The sequence below is a fragment of the Gossypium raimondii genome, chromosome 5 (genome assembly GCF_025698545.1).
Source record: "Gossypium raimondii isolate GPD5lz chromosome 5, ASM2569854v1, whole genome shotgun sequence".
NCBI lineage: Eukaryota > Viridiplantae > Streptophyta > Magnoliopsida > Malvales > Malvaceae > Gossypium > Gossypium raimondii.
Genome location: NC_068569.1, coordinates 6,895,439 through 6,911,999, shown reverse-complemented (window position 1 = coordinate 6,911,999; position 16,561 = coordinate 6,895,439). Strand labels below are relative to the sequence as shown.

The following is a 16,561-nucleotide window of genomic DNA, read 5'->3' as shown; positions in this document are numbered from 1 at the left end:
GGAAGTTTTATTATAAAATAAGAGTTATTTATGTTTACTCATTGTACAGAATTTCATTAAGGAAAGAGTAATACAATACCACAAGACTCGAACACAAGGTTGAGAGAAACAAAGCCACATCCGGCTTAGTGAAAGAGGGCACACCCAGTGGAAAAGAAAATGGTCACAAACGACCAGCCGTAACTTAACCTTTGCCCTAGCAATCCAAACCGACGTTGCTCGTAATAGAGTTAAGAAATCTTAAAATGAAGGTGAGATTGTTAATTTGTGATTACCAATTTCAACAAAATTAAAACTAAATGTTAAAATTGAATTTTTTAAATGAAAAGACGGTAATCTATATCATTTAAAAAATTTAATGAGTTAGAGTTTTTTATTAATCGAGTTCAAATTCAATTGAATAATTATAAAAATTTATTTTATTAAATAAAAATATTATTATCTAGATTTTTATTAAATAAAAAGAATGCACTTGATGATATTCAAATTCAAAACACCAATATTTTAATATTTTAATGTTATCAGTCCCAATTATTTTTAATATTAATTTTCATAAACATATTAATTAAATAACTTTTTCTAATGATATCCTATTAAACATTTTTAATTAATTAGTTTTAAGGTAGTTTCTAATCGTCATATTAAATATTTTTTTATGAAATCAGTTTCACTTAGGTGGAAAAAATCCTTAATTTCATTAATTATATTTTTAAAATTTCATGATAAATTAGGTTAAGTTTTTCTTTGTCAAGTAAGTCTATGGAAAACATCCCTAACAAGTACTTTGGACTTATTCTCGTGTTAGCTTAATTCATTAATGATGTAATTAAAAGAGTTGTTGAAAAGGAATTAGATTCATAAATATATCATAAGCGTCTATACATAATATAATCTTATTTATTAAGTAACAATAAATCCTAACTATTAGGAGGAATATTAAAATTTTATACTTTATAACATAAACAAAATTACAAAAGTTGATATAAAAATTTTATTTATTTTTGATAATTAATAATAATAAATATTATTATTTGAGATTGCTTATGCTTAAAACTTATATATTTTAATTAGTGCTAATATTGAACTAGTCCTTGGTTCCCAAAAAAAAAAAAAACACCTTCTTTGCCGTTTGAACGGTTTGACCTCTTGCGGTTTTCAGATATTGAGCATCTAAGCTAGGGACCCAAGAAAATCGAACATGGAAGAAGCCAAAGAATTCCTCCAACTAAACAAGGAAGAAGCAGAGAGCGTTTCCCGACTCACTATCCACCCTCATCGACTCGGCTTCCAGTGCAGCTTCTACGAAGATTTCGCCTTGCGTGGCATCCGTGTCGATTCGGTCCAGCCTGGCTTCGTTTCCTGCACTTTCAGAGTCCCTCCTCGCCTCACTGTAAGCTATCCACAAACCCTATCCCAAATTCCACAATTTTAGAATTATATTATATTTGGATTCATTTTTATTTTCGGCAATCAAATTAAACTTTGGCAGGATAAAAGTGGGAACTTAGCAACAGGTGCTGTTGCAAATCTTGTCGATGAAGTCGGAGGGGCTATTGTTCATGTCGAAGGTCTTACTATGAATGTTTCAGTCGATATGTCCATCTCGTTCCTCGGAACTGCTAAACTCAATGTAAGAATATCTGTCTTTTTTCCTTTTTAAAGAGGCAACCACCTTAGGGATAGAGATTCGATCTCCAACGTGTTGGTCTCACTTTAATGCATGAATTATTTGAGCTAATCTTTAGGTTCGATTATCTTTGTCCTTTATTGTAGAGAGTTGCTTTGAATTTAGTATAAATTATTTCCATTAATGCTTTATCACTTCTTACAATGCAATAGATTTGTTACTTTGTCTTGTTTCTTGGATTGATACCATATCTCAGTTCCTGTAATCCCACTGAATGCTGATATTGGATAATTAGTTCAGTTTGTACAAGGTTATGATCCTTTTGCAGACAGTGAAGGACCTTAGACATGCTTACTGGCTGTTAGAGAATTTAATTATAGGTATTTCTAATACGACTCTGAATCTGACCTCTAAGAGGTGATTTGCAGGATGAATTACAGATTACTTCAAAGGTTTTAGGACGAAGAGGAAGTTATTCAGGTGCAATTGTTCTTGTCAGAAACAAAGTGACAGGGGAGTTAATAGCTGAAGGTCGCCATTCATTGTTTGATAAACATGGTAGCAAACTCTAGTTTCATTCCTAGTTTGTGTAAGAAAATCCCTATAAGGTACTGGTCTTCTAGTACTGCTATGTACTGAACTGCTTTCTTGCATGTACATTGTGTGATTTTGGACCGAATAAAGATTCTAGTATGGCCCATTTTTGCTCCAGTTTGTAGAACCGTGCCATTATTGTTCTTTCTCATTGGCTTACTGTTTTTGATATTTTAAAATATTGAGGGAATTCAGATTGACACATTGAGGAGGTTTATGGGGGAAATTAAAATTGTGTTTCCCTTATGGTCTTAAAAGAACAATAGTTACATTACATAACTTATACCATTGCAAAAATCAAAGGGTTAATGGTAAGTAACGCGAGTTCAGTTATTCTGCCTCGTACACATGACTCAGATATTTCAGAAAGAAAAAGAGTTTGGATAATAGAGATTAATATAATTTAATTTAATTTGTTGACATACGGTAATTGCAGTGATTTATATGTAAAGACTTGTGAAAGATACTTGGGACACCCCCATTCCACATCGAGCAACTCTAAAACTCGATTATGGTTTATATGGAGAGACTGTAGCTAACTATAGTAGTCTGCTTCTTGTGGGACCAAACCCAAAAGCTTTCGGGTGAAGGTGGACGGTACCCAATCCTTGAGCCTGAAAATCTGGATCCTCTAGGTTGCGATGGACGGTTTGTTTGATATAGCATGTTTTCTTTTGTTGTATCTTACATTATTTTGAAACATTGACATGAAGAGACTGTTTCATGCATGATAGGGGTATATTCTATAAATCTTCTTACATGGGGAGAGTGATTTACGAGAAAAGTTAAATTTTAAGGAATTTTTGTGTTTATTTTACAATTCATGTTTTGTATTCATTGATGCTTTTAATACTAGTGTTTGGGATTATCTCTTCTAATAATATTTGAAGCTAAAGAGATAGAACGTAAATTATCCAAATGAATTATAAAATTAACAAAATTTAATATAAATTATTATGTATTTATTATTATGTTTACAAGCTCCAATGTTGAACTAGTCCAACCCTCAAGCCTACCTGATTGAATTACCGATAAGTGGCAAAAACTTTGCCGTTTAAACCGTCAGGCCTCTCATAATTTTGAGTCTTCACAATCTATGCTAAGAGAGGTAAGGAATTCCTCCAACTAAACAAAGAAGAAGCAGAGAGCGTTTCGCGGCTCAATATTCAGCCTACCCGAGTCGGCTTCCAGTGCAGCTTCTACGAAGATTTCGCCTTGCGTGGCATCCGTGTCGACACCGTCCAGCCTGGCTTCGTTTCCTGCACCTTGAAAGTCCCTCCTCGCCTCACTGTAAGCTATTCCAAACCCCCCATCTCAAATTCCATTCAATTATAATTATATCCTATTTGGGTTAATTTCTTTTATTATTTTCGGCGATCGAATTAAACTTTGACAGGATAAAAGTGGAAATTTAGCAAAAGGTGCTGTTGCAAATCTTGTCGATGAGGTTGGAGCGGCTGTTGTTCATGTCGAAGGTCTTCCTATGAATGTTTCAGTCGATATGTCCATCGCCTTTCTCGGAACTGCTAAGCTCAATGTAAGAATGTGTAAAATTATTAATTCACGTCTTACAATGAATTGAATCTGTTACTTTTTCTTGTTTTATGGATTGATATTATATCTTTCTACAATCCCTCTGAATACTGATATTTGACTATCAGTTCAGTTAGTCCAAAATTATGATCCTTCGCTGGCAGTGAACGACCATAGTTATTGGTTCGGTTCTTCTTCTTTCAGACAGGGTTACCTGCTGTATGAGAGTTAAATTATATGTTCTCTAAATGCAGTTCTGAATCTGACCCACTAAGAGGCCATTTGCAGGACGAGTTAGAGATTACTTCAAAGGTTTTAGGACAAAGAGGAAGTTATTCAGGTACAATTGTTCTTGTCAGAAACAAAGCGACAAGGGAGTTAATTGCTGAAGGTCGTCATTCATTGTTTGGTAAAAAAAGTAGCAAACTTTAGTTCCATTCCATGTTTGTGTAAGAAAATCCTTTCTAGGCACTGATGTTTTAGTACAGCTTTGTTGGAAGTATCTTGATGTGATCTTTTACCTAATAAAGATTCTGTCCTGGAAAAATAATATTCAAGTTTGTACAACTTTTGTCATTATTTTTCCTTTCATCATTGGCTTATTGTTTGTGATGGTTTAGAATATTGTGGGGATTCAGATTGGCACATGAGATAGAGGGAGAAACTAGAATTGTGTTGCCATTATGGTCTTAAAGAATTATAGTTACTGTACATAATACCATTTGGAAAAGCCGAAGGGTAAATGGCAAGCCCCATAAACAGGAACTCAAATACCTTCAAATATGGCTCTAAATTGCCATGGATGGAAAGGAGATTACGAAGGTGAGAATTTGCTTTGTCATAGCATGTTTCTTTGTATCTTACATTATTTTGAAACATTGACGTGAAGAGACTGTATTTCATACATAATAAGGGGAATTTTCTGCAATTCTTCTTAAGTAGACGCTTCAACAAGCCAACTTATATAATCAATCAACGAAGAGTCCCCACCGCCTTTTTGTACGTGTACCAATTTGCAAACCAGACATAAACGCCTAAATTAAACACACCCAACGCTGCCAGGATCCAGAAGAAGTAATCGATATGACCATAATTTAGGTTATCCGGTATCCACCCAGATTTCCCATTCTTAGCAGTCGCATTGCTGACAATGGTTACAAGCAAAGAGCTCAAGTAGCTACCGAGGGCAACGGTGGTGAGTGATAGAGCAGAGCAGAAACTCCTCATTGCGTCGGGTGCTTGTTCGTAGAAAAACTCCAACTGTCCAATGCATGTGAAAACCTCTGCACACCCTACGAGGAAATACTGTGGAACCTGCCAAAAGATTGTCATTGGCATTTCTTTTAGCTCATAGTAGTTGTGCCTTTTGATCATTTTCAGTCTTTCGTGCTCCAGAATCGCTGCAACTACCATGGCAAATATGGATATGAAGAGGCCAATTCCCATCCGCTGAAGCTGAGTTAGGCCATTCTTGTGACCCGTGAATTTTCTTGTCACTGGGACAATGATTCTGTCATAGATTGGCACCCAAAAGGTCACACTGAGAGTGTCGAAGATGGAAAGTGATGCCGCAGGGATCTTGAAGTTTGAGTGACCAACATGAGTATCCATTCTTTCACCTTGCAACACAAATAAACTGCCCATCTGACTGCAAATAGTAGAAAAAATTATCCCAGAGGCCCATACGGGGAGCAACCGAATTATTGCTTTCAGCTCCTCGACCTGTGTAACAGTGCAAAGTCTCCACGGATTTACTGAGCCCTTTAATTGGTCAGTTTCGATTTCCACTGCCGCTTTGTCGAAGAAACTGAAAGTTATAGCCATATCCCGAAGGTAAGGAATTAAAGCAACAGTCCGAATATGCAACAAAGAGAATTAAGATTAAAGTCCAGGCACTAACCTGAGATCATTCGTGTGGTCAATCTTGCGGCTTCCCTTGATATTGGACTCTTTATCTGCTGTCTCATGTAAAACAGATTTATTTGCAGGTACTGCAACTTTATATTTCCTGATGGATGCCACCAATACCTGAAACAGGCGTGTGACAGGGCTGCCTCCAGGCACTTGGTTCCGATACAAACAAGTACCTGAAAAGAAAAAGCAGACAGCTATTGCCATGGCTATAGCTGGGATGCCTAAACCCCATCCCCAGCTCACATTATCTTGTACCCAAACCAGCACCGAGCCTGCAATAAGAGCACCGATGTTTATGGAAAGATAGAACCAGTTGAAGAATGAACTCTTGTGTTTTTTCTCCTTTTCGTCTGTGTCATCGAACTGGTCGGCTCCATATGATGAAACACAAGGCTTGATTCCACCTGTTCCTAGTGCTATCAGGTAAAGCGCTAGAAAGGTCATCGCGCTTTGCACCTCTGTTGGATTGCAGTTATCTTCTGCATAGCATCTAGGCCTTATGCCGCGAACCGATGCAGACAAAGCTAAAAGCGTCATTCCCTGTGCAAAAGGTAAAACTTTTCTTGTCTCAAAAACCAAGATATAGATAAATTTTTCGAAGAACTTGGTAATACTGGACTAAATAACAAGCACCAGGTAAGTAAAACTTACAATGATATAGACGATTGAAAAACAGGCAATTGTCCAATATCTTCCTAGATAAGAATCAGCCAGAAATGCTCCAATTATTGGTGTAATGTAGCATGTTCCACCCCAGTTCTGGTTATTAGTAGCAGCCACTGAGCTATGCTGATTTAGCTGGTGCTTAAAGTAAAGCACCAGATTGGTGCTCATCCCATAATATGCCAATCTTTCACAGACTTCATTTCCTGTTGATAGAATGCTTAAACTAAACATCAATCTTGATATATCTTTAATCACAGATTTCAACTACTAGGTTCCGTGATTACCTATGATAAACGGGCAGGTTCTCCAGGTTCCAGTTTTCTTCTTATTAGCAGGATTTCCTTTGTAATCCACTGTCCCATCGTTTGTATAGATATCATCTTCTTCCATTGATTTCCTGAAAGACCAAGAATTTGAGATTTTAAGTCTATATTATGAAGGAATTATAGATGTAGTTAGCAAAGAAACTCCACAGAGTATGACTCGATATAGCCTACTCAATGTGAAAAGTTTGTACTAAGATCCAATGGATGAAATGAGTAGCATTGAATCTTTGACTTGCTTGCATTGATGATGTGAGGTGTGTGGTGCTCTTGGAATGTGGAAGATTCTAAATTTGAAGAACTTCCTATGATGGTGACATACCTGAATAGTTTAGTCTAGTGGGATCTGTTCCTAGTCCAAAATAATAATAATAACGATAATTGGCCAGCTACAACTTAAAAGACTAGATTAGTCAGTCAAGAATGTTAAAGAACTAAAAAACATGAAGATCAATTAATGTAATTGAGTTGAAGTTTATACAGCTTGAAGAACGTGACATGAGGAAGTTCATCGACTTCACTAACGAAATGTCTCCACTCTTAACTCCCTCTGTACACGAAGATGATGATGATTTTTAACTTTTAAAGATGATGGATGTTGAAATTCGAAATATAAATCTATAATGTAATTATGAATGATTTTATAATGCCATTTGTTATTTATAATTGAAGTTTGGTTTTTTTGGATGATGTAATGCATTTAATGAAGGTTTATCTCGAGAATAAAACTACTTTTAAAGATCGTTTGTACAAAAAAACTAAATTTTAGAGTTAAAAATTTTATTAATGAAAACAATTGTTTATGTAATGAATAATAAATAGGCCTTCATATAGCTTAGACAGCTACATATAAATAAAAGTCCAAACTAAATTTTCTTGTTGAGTAATAAATGTAAATCTCTTAAATAACTTAAAATATTTAAAATATATATCCAAAATTCAGAATAAATAAATAATAAAATTTAATAAATACAATATTGAGTTCATATATAATAAAAATTAACACTATAAAATCCAACCCGATAATATTTAGAGCTAGTTTGGCAATGCTTTTGAGAAGTGCTTTTGAAAAATTTAAGTGTTTGGTATTCTTTGTCAAAAGATACTTTTGAGAAATAAAATGTTCATTTTAGATATGATATTATAAAGTAACAAATATGTATTTAAATAATGTTCAAATTAGTTAATATTATGATATTTTAGCAAAAATATAAAAATAATTTATTATAATTTATTGTTAGTATTTTTAATATATAATATTAATTTTAAATATTTCTAGGTGTTTAATATTAATTATTTATTAAATTTAATTAGAATATATAAACTATATTTAAATATTTAAATATAATAATTAAATATTTGTAATTAGATATTGACACAATTGTATTATTTTAAAATTATTTTTATTTTTAATTAATGCTTTTAACACATCTGTATTATTTTATTTTAAAATATATTTGAATATATAACTCATATTAGATATTAACGTAACATAGAAAACATAAACCTAATAAATTAAAATATTACATATATTTGGATTAAAGTTTCAAAAAGGGATAATATTTCTATACCAAATATAAATACTAAAAATTTTACAATAGCATTTATAATTTAAAATAAATTCATTAAACTAGAAGCTATAGCATCTCTTGTTAATTCCATTTCAAAACCACTTGAATTGTTTGATTCACCGTCATCATCACCATCATCATCGTCGTTCGTCATCATCATCACTTTCTTGACCATGCGCATTTTCTGAATCAATAATATTTTCATATGCCCAGTTAATATCTTCGTATTCCATAAAATTTGCATCATTTCGACCGACATGTTTTCAGATAAAATTGTGTATCGTCATTGTAGCAATACCGATCATCGTTTGCTTTTCAAAACTATAACTTGGCATATCCCTTAAAATGACCCATTTTTTTTCAAAACACCAAAAGTTCGTTCAATCACACTACGTAATGATGAATGTGAATGATTGGATATCTCTTCTTTACCAGATACCGGTCTACCTCTAAGAAAGTCAGGTAAATGATATCGTTGACCTCTATATGGTCCAAGATAACCTTTTATTTGAGGATATCCAGAATCAACAAGATAATATTTTCCTACAAGTCATAATATAACAAATAATTAATTCAAGAATTTTTTTATAAAAATTATCAATTAAAAAAATTATACTTTATGATTTAAAAAATCACATATAAATAAAATATCTAACCATTTGGCGGGTGAGGAAATTTGTATTTTGGATCTCGAATTGCATCAAGAAATATTCTAGTGTCATGTGCCGATCCTTCCCATCTAGCCATGACAAAGGTGAAACACATATTAAAATCACATACTGCCATAACATTTTGAGCCGGGATACCTTTTCTTCCAATATAGGGAATTTGTTCATTTGGTGGAAGAATAGCGGCAATATGAGTACCATCAATTGCACCTATGCAATCCTGAACAAATAATTATATTAGTCTCGTGCATATTTTTAGTTGACCAAATATATTAAAATATAATAATATAAAATTAAAATTTAACCTTAAAATGCGGCATATATCTAGAATCATTACGTATTTGTTCAAGTATTGAGCTAAACAAAGGATCTTCGGGTGCAATTAGATCAGTGGCCATCCTTGAAACTTTCTCAAGCACAAATTCAAAGTATCGACTTATTGTTGATCTAGATCTTTGAAATCTTTCTCGACATTGGGAAACTTTTGCATCGGTGCCCAAGATGTATAAAAAAATTCTCAACATTTCACTAGAAGATATGTTTCTTGAAGTTTGCAAGTTGTATCTTGTCTCCAAAACTCTCAACAAACTTGTGAATACCATTTTAGACATCCTAAAATTAATCATACAACGTGATTCGTGACCGTCAAGGATCTCTCGGATCCATGTCTCACTTGACTGTTTTGAATCCATGCATGGTTGCTTCAATATATACTTCTCGTAATATAATTGCACAGAAGAAGATGCAACAACAAATAATCGGTTAAAACATTCCATGCGTTGTAAAATCTCTTTCTTTTCCCTTTCATCATCACTTTTATCACCGCTATAATTCTCAACTATACTCATCACCTGTGAATAAATTTTATATCCAAAATCATATATAAACAACTATTGATAAAACTAATTTAGTATAAATAAGTAGAACATAAATTCAATATCCAAAGACCAAACATAAACAACTATTAATAAAACTAGATTACACATAAATAAGTAGAACATAAATTCAATATCCAAAAACCAAACATAAATAACTATTGACAAAACTAGTTTAGCATTGTTGTTTAGTCACATAATAGATATCTCTGAACCTTAGAAGATCAGAAAATTTTCAACTATCCTCTATTTCCGTCTTAAGCCACAAAGCTCTAATCTTGGGATTAATTGATAAAAACATAATTCGCTTGTCCTTACTCAGCGTACGGTTTTGTTTCATGTGTTCAGGTTAGGTATTGAACTTTTGATTGCCGATTCAGCATCCAACAACAATCCCAAACTCAAATATGGTGATGTTTATCCTTTGGGTCGGCATGTACTTAGAGTGTCTAAATATTAGTTATTTTGTGGTTTGATTGTAAATGAGGTTATAAGTTTAATTTTGGTTGGTTTTATACATATAAATATGTGTTTGTTTTTGAAGCCATATTATGGCATGATAAATTGAACAAAATCTAGATAAGTGCATATGAATTTAATTCTATGTTTAAGTGCTCATAAACTAGGCAAATTGATTTGGATTTCGTATGCTTATAATTTGGATTAAAATGATGTTTTGATGACTTGTTTTGATGATATGAAATGTTTGAAATTTCTGTCTGTTTGATCTGTAAACTCCGGTAATGCCCCGTAACCTGGTTCCAACGAGGGATACGGGTTAGGGGTGTTACAAGGGGTCACACGGCCGTGTGACTCACATGGGCACGGTCAGGAGACATGCCCATGTCTTAGGCCGTGTGGGCATTCGAGATAAGGACACATGGTCGTGTCTAGCTCATGTCCGTACCCGTGTAACTCTCTGACTTGGGTCACACGGCCAAGTCACACGCCCATGTGCTAGGCCGTGTGAGCATACTGACTTGCATTCTTAAAAGATACAGGGGACACGCGGCTGTGTCATTTGGCCGTGTGTCACACATGACTGAGACACACACCCGTTGTAATACCCCGAAAATTTCTACAGTAAAGAAAGTAAGATAATATCTCTGATATAGTAAAATAAGGAAATAAAGTGCTAAAAAGGGGTAATTTTGAGTTATGGCAATATTGGGAAGTAAATTATAACATATTAATTCAAGAAAGGATTAAATCGCAAAACTGAGAAAAGTTTTGTTACCCAAGAGTAAATACTTAAAAGTTGAGGGGTTAAAGTGTAAATATGAAAAAGTTGAAGGACCAATTGTGTAAATATTTTAAGGGTGGAATAATCTAGAAACTAAGAAAAATGGATGGATTAGGACCAAACTGAAAAAGGTGAAGAAGTTTGAGGGACTAAATCATAATTTTACCAAATTAAGTGATGACTCAAGGATGGAATTTTAAAAGATCATAAAGGGCAAAATGGTCAATTAGAAGAGAGAGAAATCTAGAAGATAATGATGTTGTTGGAGATATTTTAGATTAATAAATAAATAAATATTAGTTTATTAATATTTTAATTTGATTTTTTTAAATGATATTATTTTATTATTAATTTATTTAGTATATATATGTGGAAGGAAGGATGAAAAGTAGCCATCCCCACCATTTTTGCATGCATTAACGTGAGAAGAAGAGGGGAAGAAAGAAAGCTTTGCTTTCTTTACAATTTGGTCCTTTCACCAAAAATCCATCATTTTTACTTAGAAATCAAAGAAATTTTCATTGCCACCAAGAGAGAAAATTGACAAAAAGACTATGGGGAGCTAGAATATCAAGTTAGATTCAAGAAATAGAGGCTGGAGGAGAGAGAAAATCAAGTTAAAGATTGAAGTCAATTGAGCAAGGTAAGAACATCATGATTTCAATATATTTTTGAGTTTGATATTATTGAAAAAGTGTGAGATTGATGTTAATGTAGGGTTTTATTATATAAAGTTATATGTTCTTGATATGTTAGTGAAGAGAAAATAAGAGAAAGTGTTAAGAAATAGTGTAAAAAAGAAAATAAGAGTGCTATAGACTTAGTAATCAATATTCTGCACTAAAGCAGTTTTGGACAGCAGCAGTAGGTTAAATTTGAAAAATCACCATAAATTATGGAAATCTAATTATAGGATGAATAAAATATAAAATTAAATATTATTGAGTCTAGTTTCACATAGAAGAAACAGTGTAAGCAATGAAATTATAAATTATGAGATATAATAGGTTATGTGAGATAAGGTCAGAATGATTTCGAGTTCCCTTGTTCTAACTTTGGAAAATAATTAAAATTGTAAAAAATAATTATGGGATAAAATTTATATTTTTAGAACCTTTGATGAGTCTATTTTCAAAGAAAACAAACGGAAACATCATCCGAATTTTGTACAATTAGATAATTCATTTTTAGTGAAGAGTGGTCGGAACTGTCAGACAGTGAAATAGGGGAAAATTTAAAAAATAAACTGTACCATTTGGCTGAATCAAAAATTCTGAAAATTTTATGGAAAGAAGATATGTGAGTCTAGTTTCAGGGAAAATTAACGGATCTTAATTTTTATTTCTGTAGCTCAAGATACAAATAATTTAGTGACTATGACTCAAATGGACAGCTTTGATTAAATTTACAAGAAAATAGTGAAAATTATAGACAATATTACTTATAAGCATGTTATATAAATTAAGGATGTGGAATTGAGAGGAGGAGGAGGAAAATAAATGTATGAATATTATGGATTTGCATTACAAATGGTTAATTTATATGATTTGGGTTCGAGGACTAAATTGAATAAAAGTAAAACTTTAGGGGCAATTTTGGAAAAATGTCAAAATGACCAAATTGCATGAAATGAGTTGTTTTATTAAAATGAAAAATTAATTTAGATCAAGATCGGGTAGAAAATTGAGAAAATGGAAAATTACCAAAATGCTCTTATATTTTAGTATTTTTACAATTTAGCCCGGTAAGTTCGTGTAACTTGAATTATATGCTTAAATGCTTGAAATATATTTTTATTGACGTGAATATGATTTGGATGTTTATTGTATGATAATTGATGAAGTATTGATATTATTAATGAAAAGAGAAAATAAATCCCGGTTGAATGAAAGGAAAATTCGATGGATCTTTGAAAAGGAATTGACGGTAAAAATGATCTAGCCCGGACGGGTGATCCTATCCTGATATAGCCCTCCCGAAGAATATGTCTGAAAAAGATCTAACCCGGACGGGTGATCTTGATATAGCCCTCCTGAAGAATATGTGGAAAATAGATTTAGCGGACGGTAATCCAATTAGGTCTCAATTTAGCTCGACTGTAATTCAGATCCAAGCTCATTAGAGTAATTGTCGTTCTGAGGATTTAGCCTGACCGGTAATCCCGACAATACTTTATGAGTTTATATTACAGGATTTAGCCTAGATGGTAATCCATTGTAAGGATGAGGTTCATGGAGTGTGCTATCTTGCGGATTTAGCCTGGGTGGTAATCCATTGTAAGGATGAGGTTCATGAGTCTGCTCTCTGAAATGGAAATGTCGCACATGAATATGAATTGACGAACCCGGAATTGTACACTAAAAGTGTACCTCTGAAAATCCATCGAATTTCTGAGAAATTCAACGGGATAAATATGGAAAATAATAAGGGTATTAGAAAATATGGAATTGAATTATTATTGGTATTGATCTGAAATAAATGTAACCATTGATATTTAAATGATATAATGGGTAAAGTTTTGAAGTGAGATAACATGAATTTGAAATGAACTATGACTGGTACGTACAAAATTCATGAAAATGATGGTACATGAAATATCGAAATAATGAAATGGAAATGAAGCATTAAATTGCATGAGTATGTATCGGGTTTCGTAGGCCCTAATTATTATGATCATAATATTTTGAAGATATATTATGAAAAATTATAAAAGCATGTTAATAATTTTGAAAATTTTAATTGAGATGAAATTTATAACTCGGTTAAATATGTTTACAAGCGTATGGGTTCTGGTAATGCCTCATACCCTATTTTGATGTTGACTACGGGTAAGGGGTGTTACACCCGTGTCTCTGCCCGTGTCTCAGCCTGTGTGGACGAAAGATAAACCATTTTCCAAGCCACATTTCTCACCCAAATTGTTACCAACCTTGCCTCAACAAATCACGCATCAACAAGCCATATCAAGACATTCAACACAAACTAAAATCAAGTCTTAAACAAGCATTATCACCACATATAACCAAATATGACATTAGGTTCCTTAAATGTTAACTAAAAAAAATGTCTAAACTTACCTAATTAATTTACCTAGTCTAGTTACTAAAGTTCACTATAATTCAAATACATGCATACATACATATATCACTTATACTCATATCACAATATACTTCATTCTCATACCCATATGTAAGTTGGTTATTTAAACAAAATATCAATCATAATATTTACACAAGCCAAACCTTGACTAAAACCGCATAAAAGCCTATACATGTCATATAAACCATATTGAATGTATCAAAAACTAACAGAATAAGCTGGATAGTGTGACTTGAGTGCTAATCCGATCGTCTAACCTTTCGAAAATCTACAAGGACATTAAACAACACGAATAAGCTTAATGAAGCTTAGTAAGTTCGACGGGATAAATAAAAATCTTACCGAACTAACTATAATAAATCAAATAATAAAATTATTCAAGATAATTCCCTGTCAATCACAACTTCAATCAATAAATACATTCCTCTTCAAATCGATACAAAAGAGTTGAACAGAAGCTCGTAAAAGCTTAACAGAAACTCATAAGAGTTGAACAGAAAGTAAAACACGAGAGTTCGCAACAAATGTTGAACCCCGATTTACTTGGAAAAAATGTTTTTATCTCCTTCCAATACCATCATACACCAAAATACGAATGTACTCAAATCCTGCGTTCCATTCAAACCGAAATCTAATTCAATATTATAATTCCAACAATAAAATAAATAAATAATACCGTTCATCAATTTATACAAAATATTAAATTTTTAACCGTACGAACTTACCTGGACTGAATTGTAGTAATTGTAGAAGTTCAGGGACTATTCTGTTATTTTTCCTTTTTCATAAGTTTCTACGGGATCTTGATCTAAAATATAAAATATTCATTCATTAGCATATATTTCACTTCTAATTCATTTCACAATTATTACCCTTTTATTTTTAATTTACACAATTACCCAAAACTTTTACAATTTTTGCAATTTAATCCTTTAATTAGTTAATCTATCAAATTAACTCATTTTCCTCAATCAATAATTTATTCAAATATTCCAAGACATTATGCAGCCCTAATAAACCAAAATTCACTATCAAACCCTAATATTTTAACATTTTCACAATTGAATCCTAAAATCAATATTTAACAAAATCACTTTATAAAATCATCATACAACAAAATCAAAGCTCTAAATCTATGTTATTCATCAAAAACATATAATATTTATCAATGGCAATTTCTAAAATTTTTAATAAAAAAAGGTACGGTTTAGTTGGACCTAATTGTAACAATTTCAAAAACATAAAATTACAAGAAATGGATAAGAATTGAAGTCACTTGAAGAAAAATAGTTAAAACCAGCTTAAGGAGCTCTCCTATGTCTGTTTGAACCGAAATTGAAGAAGAATTGCATAAAATATCTTCAATTTCAATTTGTTTGTTTTATTTCAACAATATTACAAATTTGCCATTAATTGGCTTTATTTTATTATTTTTTCTCCTTATGTCGCCTTATGAATTTTTCTTAAGTCATCCCTCATTTATTAATTAAGTCATTTAGTCACTTAATTAGTATAATTAGTAAATTTTGCACATTTTTCAATGTAGTTCTTTGTAATTAATTAACTATCGAAACGTTAAAATTTTTCATCGAAACTTTAATACTACCTTAATGACACTTCCTAAATATTTATAAAAATATTTATGGCTCGGTTTATAGAAACGAGGTCCCGTTACGTTACTTTCTAAAACCACTTGACCTAATTAATCATTATAAAACTCAAATTAACAATTCAAAAACCTTTTAAATTTAACTCGTAAATATTAAATAATAAATTTACAAGCTTACTCACCGAATTTAGTAGCCTCGAACTAATGTTTCTAATACCACTAAAAATTAAGCTATCACAAATTACATTTTTACTATTATAAAAATTAAAATTTAACTTTGACACCTAAACCTTTTACAGGAAGAATGGAAACTAACACTTAGAAAAAATAGCTAAGAATAGTTCTTACACCCTAATCCCAATGTTAATAATTCATAGTATAAATGTTTCCTCTCCTTTTTATCAGTTCCGAAGTGGTCCAACTTTTGATGATCACTCCGTTCCTCCTTAAAATTCTTATTCAGTCACCAAATATTTCAAAAAAATCTGTTGCCCACTTGCTGTCCCCATAAAAAGCCAGAGAAACTGGGAAAGAAAGAAAGAAAATAAATGAAAAATACATTAACAACTTGTCAGTAATGTGCAAGCTTTCTCTTAAAAGACAATAATCAGAACACATTTTATAAATCTCATGCCCTAAGACCCAAGAGATGAAATCAATAATTTAAACATAATTTATATATCTTCATATTTTATTCGATTCAATTTAAACAATAATACCTCACGTCATATTTAACAGAAGTTTCTTAATGATTGACTAGTTGTAATTAATGACATAAGTATTAGGGTGATTTCTGTAATACTAATCAGCCAATTAATGATGCTAAAAACATAACCTTA

At 32.1% G+C, this 16,561-nt stretch overlaps 2 protein-coding genes and 1 long non-coding RNA gene across 4 annotated transcripts; 2 read left to right on the top strand and 1 right to left on the bottom strand.

Annotated features, from left to right (window-relative positions):
- Nucleotides 1-1,084: 1,084 nt before the first annotated feature.
- Nucleotides 1,085-4,321, top strand: LOC105770211 (uncharacterized). 2 transcript variants are annotated; one of them, XM_052631603.1, is made up of 3 exons: nucleotides 1,085-1,390; nucleotides 3,618-3,758; nucleotides 4,043-4,321. In XM_052631603.1, the coding sequence occupies exons 1-3, from the start codon at nucleotides 1,199-1,201 to the stop codon at nucleotides 4,184-4,186; spliced, it is 477 nt and encodes a 158-aa protein (XP_052487563.1). In that variant the 5' UTR covers nucleotides 1,085-1,198; the 3' UTR covers nucleotides 4,187-4,321. The 2 variants fall into 2 exon arrangements, with proteins under 2 accessions (XP_052487563.1, XP_012446762.1); XM_012591308.2 differs by lacking the exons at nucleotides 3,618-3,758; nucleotides 4,043-4,321 and adding exons at nucleotides 1,490-1,630; nucleotides 2,056-2,338 and having other exon boundaries at nucleotides 1,087-1,390.
- Nucleotides 4,322-4,568: 247 nt separating this feature from the next.
- Nucleotides 4,569-6,913, bottom strand: LOC105770210 (protein NRT1/ PTR FAMILY 8.1). Its single transcript, XM_012591307.2, has 5 exons — nucleotides 6,832-6,913; nucleotides 6,619-6,731; nucleotides 6,320-6,537; nucleotides 5,655-6,208; nucleotides 4,569-5,561 (listed from the first exon to the last, which is right to left on the bottom strand). The coding sequence occupies exons 1-5, from the start codon at nucleotides 6,900-6,902 to the stop codon at nucleotides 4,727-4,729; spliced, it is 1,791 nt and encodes a 596-aa protein (XP_012446761.2). The 5' UTR covers nucleotides 6,903-6,913; the 3' UTR covers nucleotides 4,569-4,726.
- LOC128041349 (uncharacterized) lies at nucleotides 6,083-6,901 on the top strand. The gene is made up of 2 exons (XR_008196276.1): nucleotides 6,083-6,219; nucleotides 6,592-6,901. It is a non-coding gene; the product is annotated as an uncharacterized LOC128041349 (long non-coding RNA).
- Nucleotides 6,914-16,561: the final 9,648 nt, after the last annotated feature.

Coding starts and splice junctions, on each gene's coding strand:
- LOC105770210 (XM_012591307.2), bottom strand. CDS start 6,902: ATGCAAGCAAGTCAAAGATTCAATGCTACTCATTTCATCCATTGGATC. Junction 6,209..6,319: donor TTTCAATCGTCTATATCATT/GTAAGTTTTACT, acceptor CCTTTTGCACAG/GGAATGACGCTTTTAGCTTT. Junction 5,562..5,654: donor GACCACACGAATGATCTCAG/GTTAGTGCCTGG, acceptor TATAACTTTCAG/TTTCTTCGACAAAGCGGCAG.
- LOC105770211 (XM_052631603.1), top strand. CDS start 1,199: ATGGAAGAAGCCAAAGAATTCCTCCAACTAAACAAGGAAGAAGCAGAG. Junction 1,391..3,617: donor GAGTCCCTCCTCGCCTCACT/GTAAGCTATCCA, acceptor AAACTTTGACAG/GATAAAAGTGGAAATTTAGC. Junction 3,759..4,042: donor TCGGAACTGCTAAGCTCAAT/GTAAGAATGTGT, acceptor GGCCATTTGCAG/GACGAGTTAGAGATTACTTC.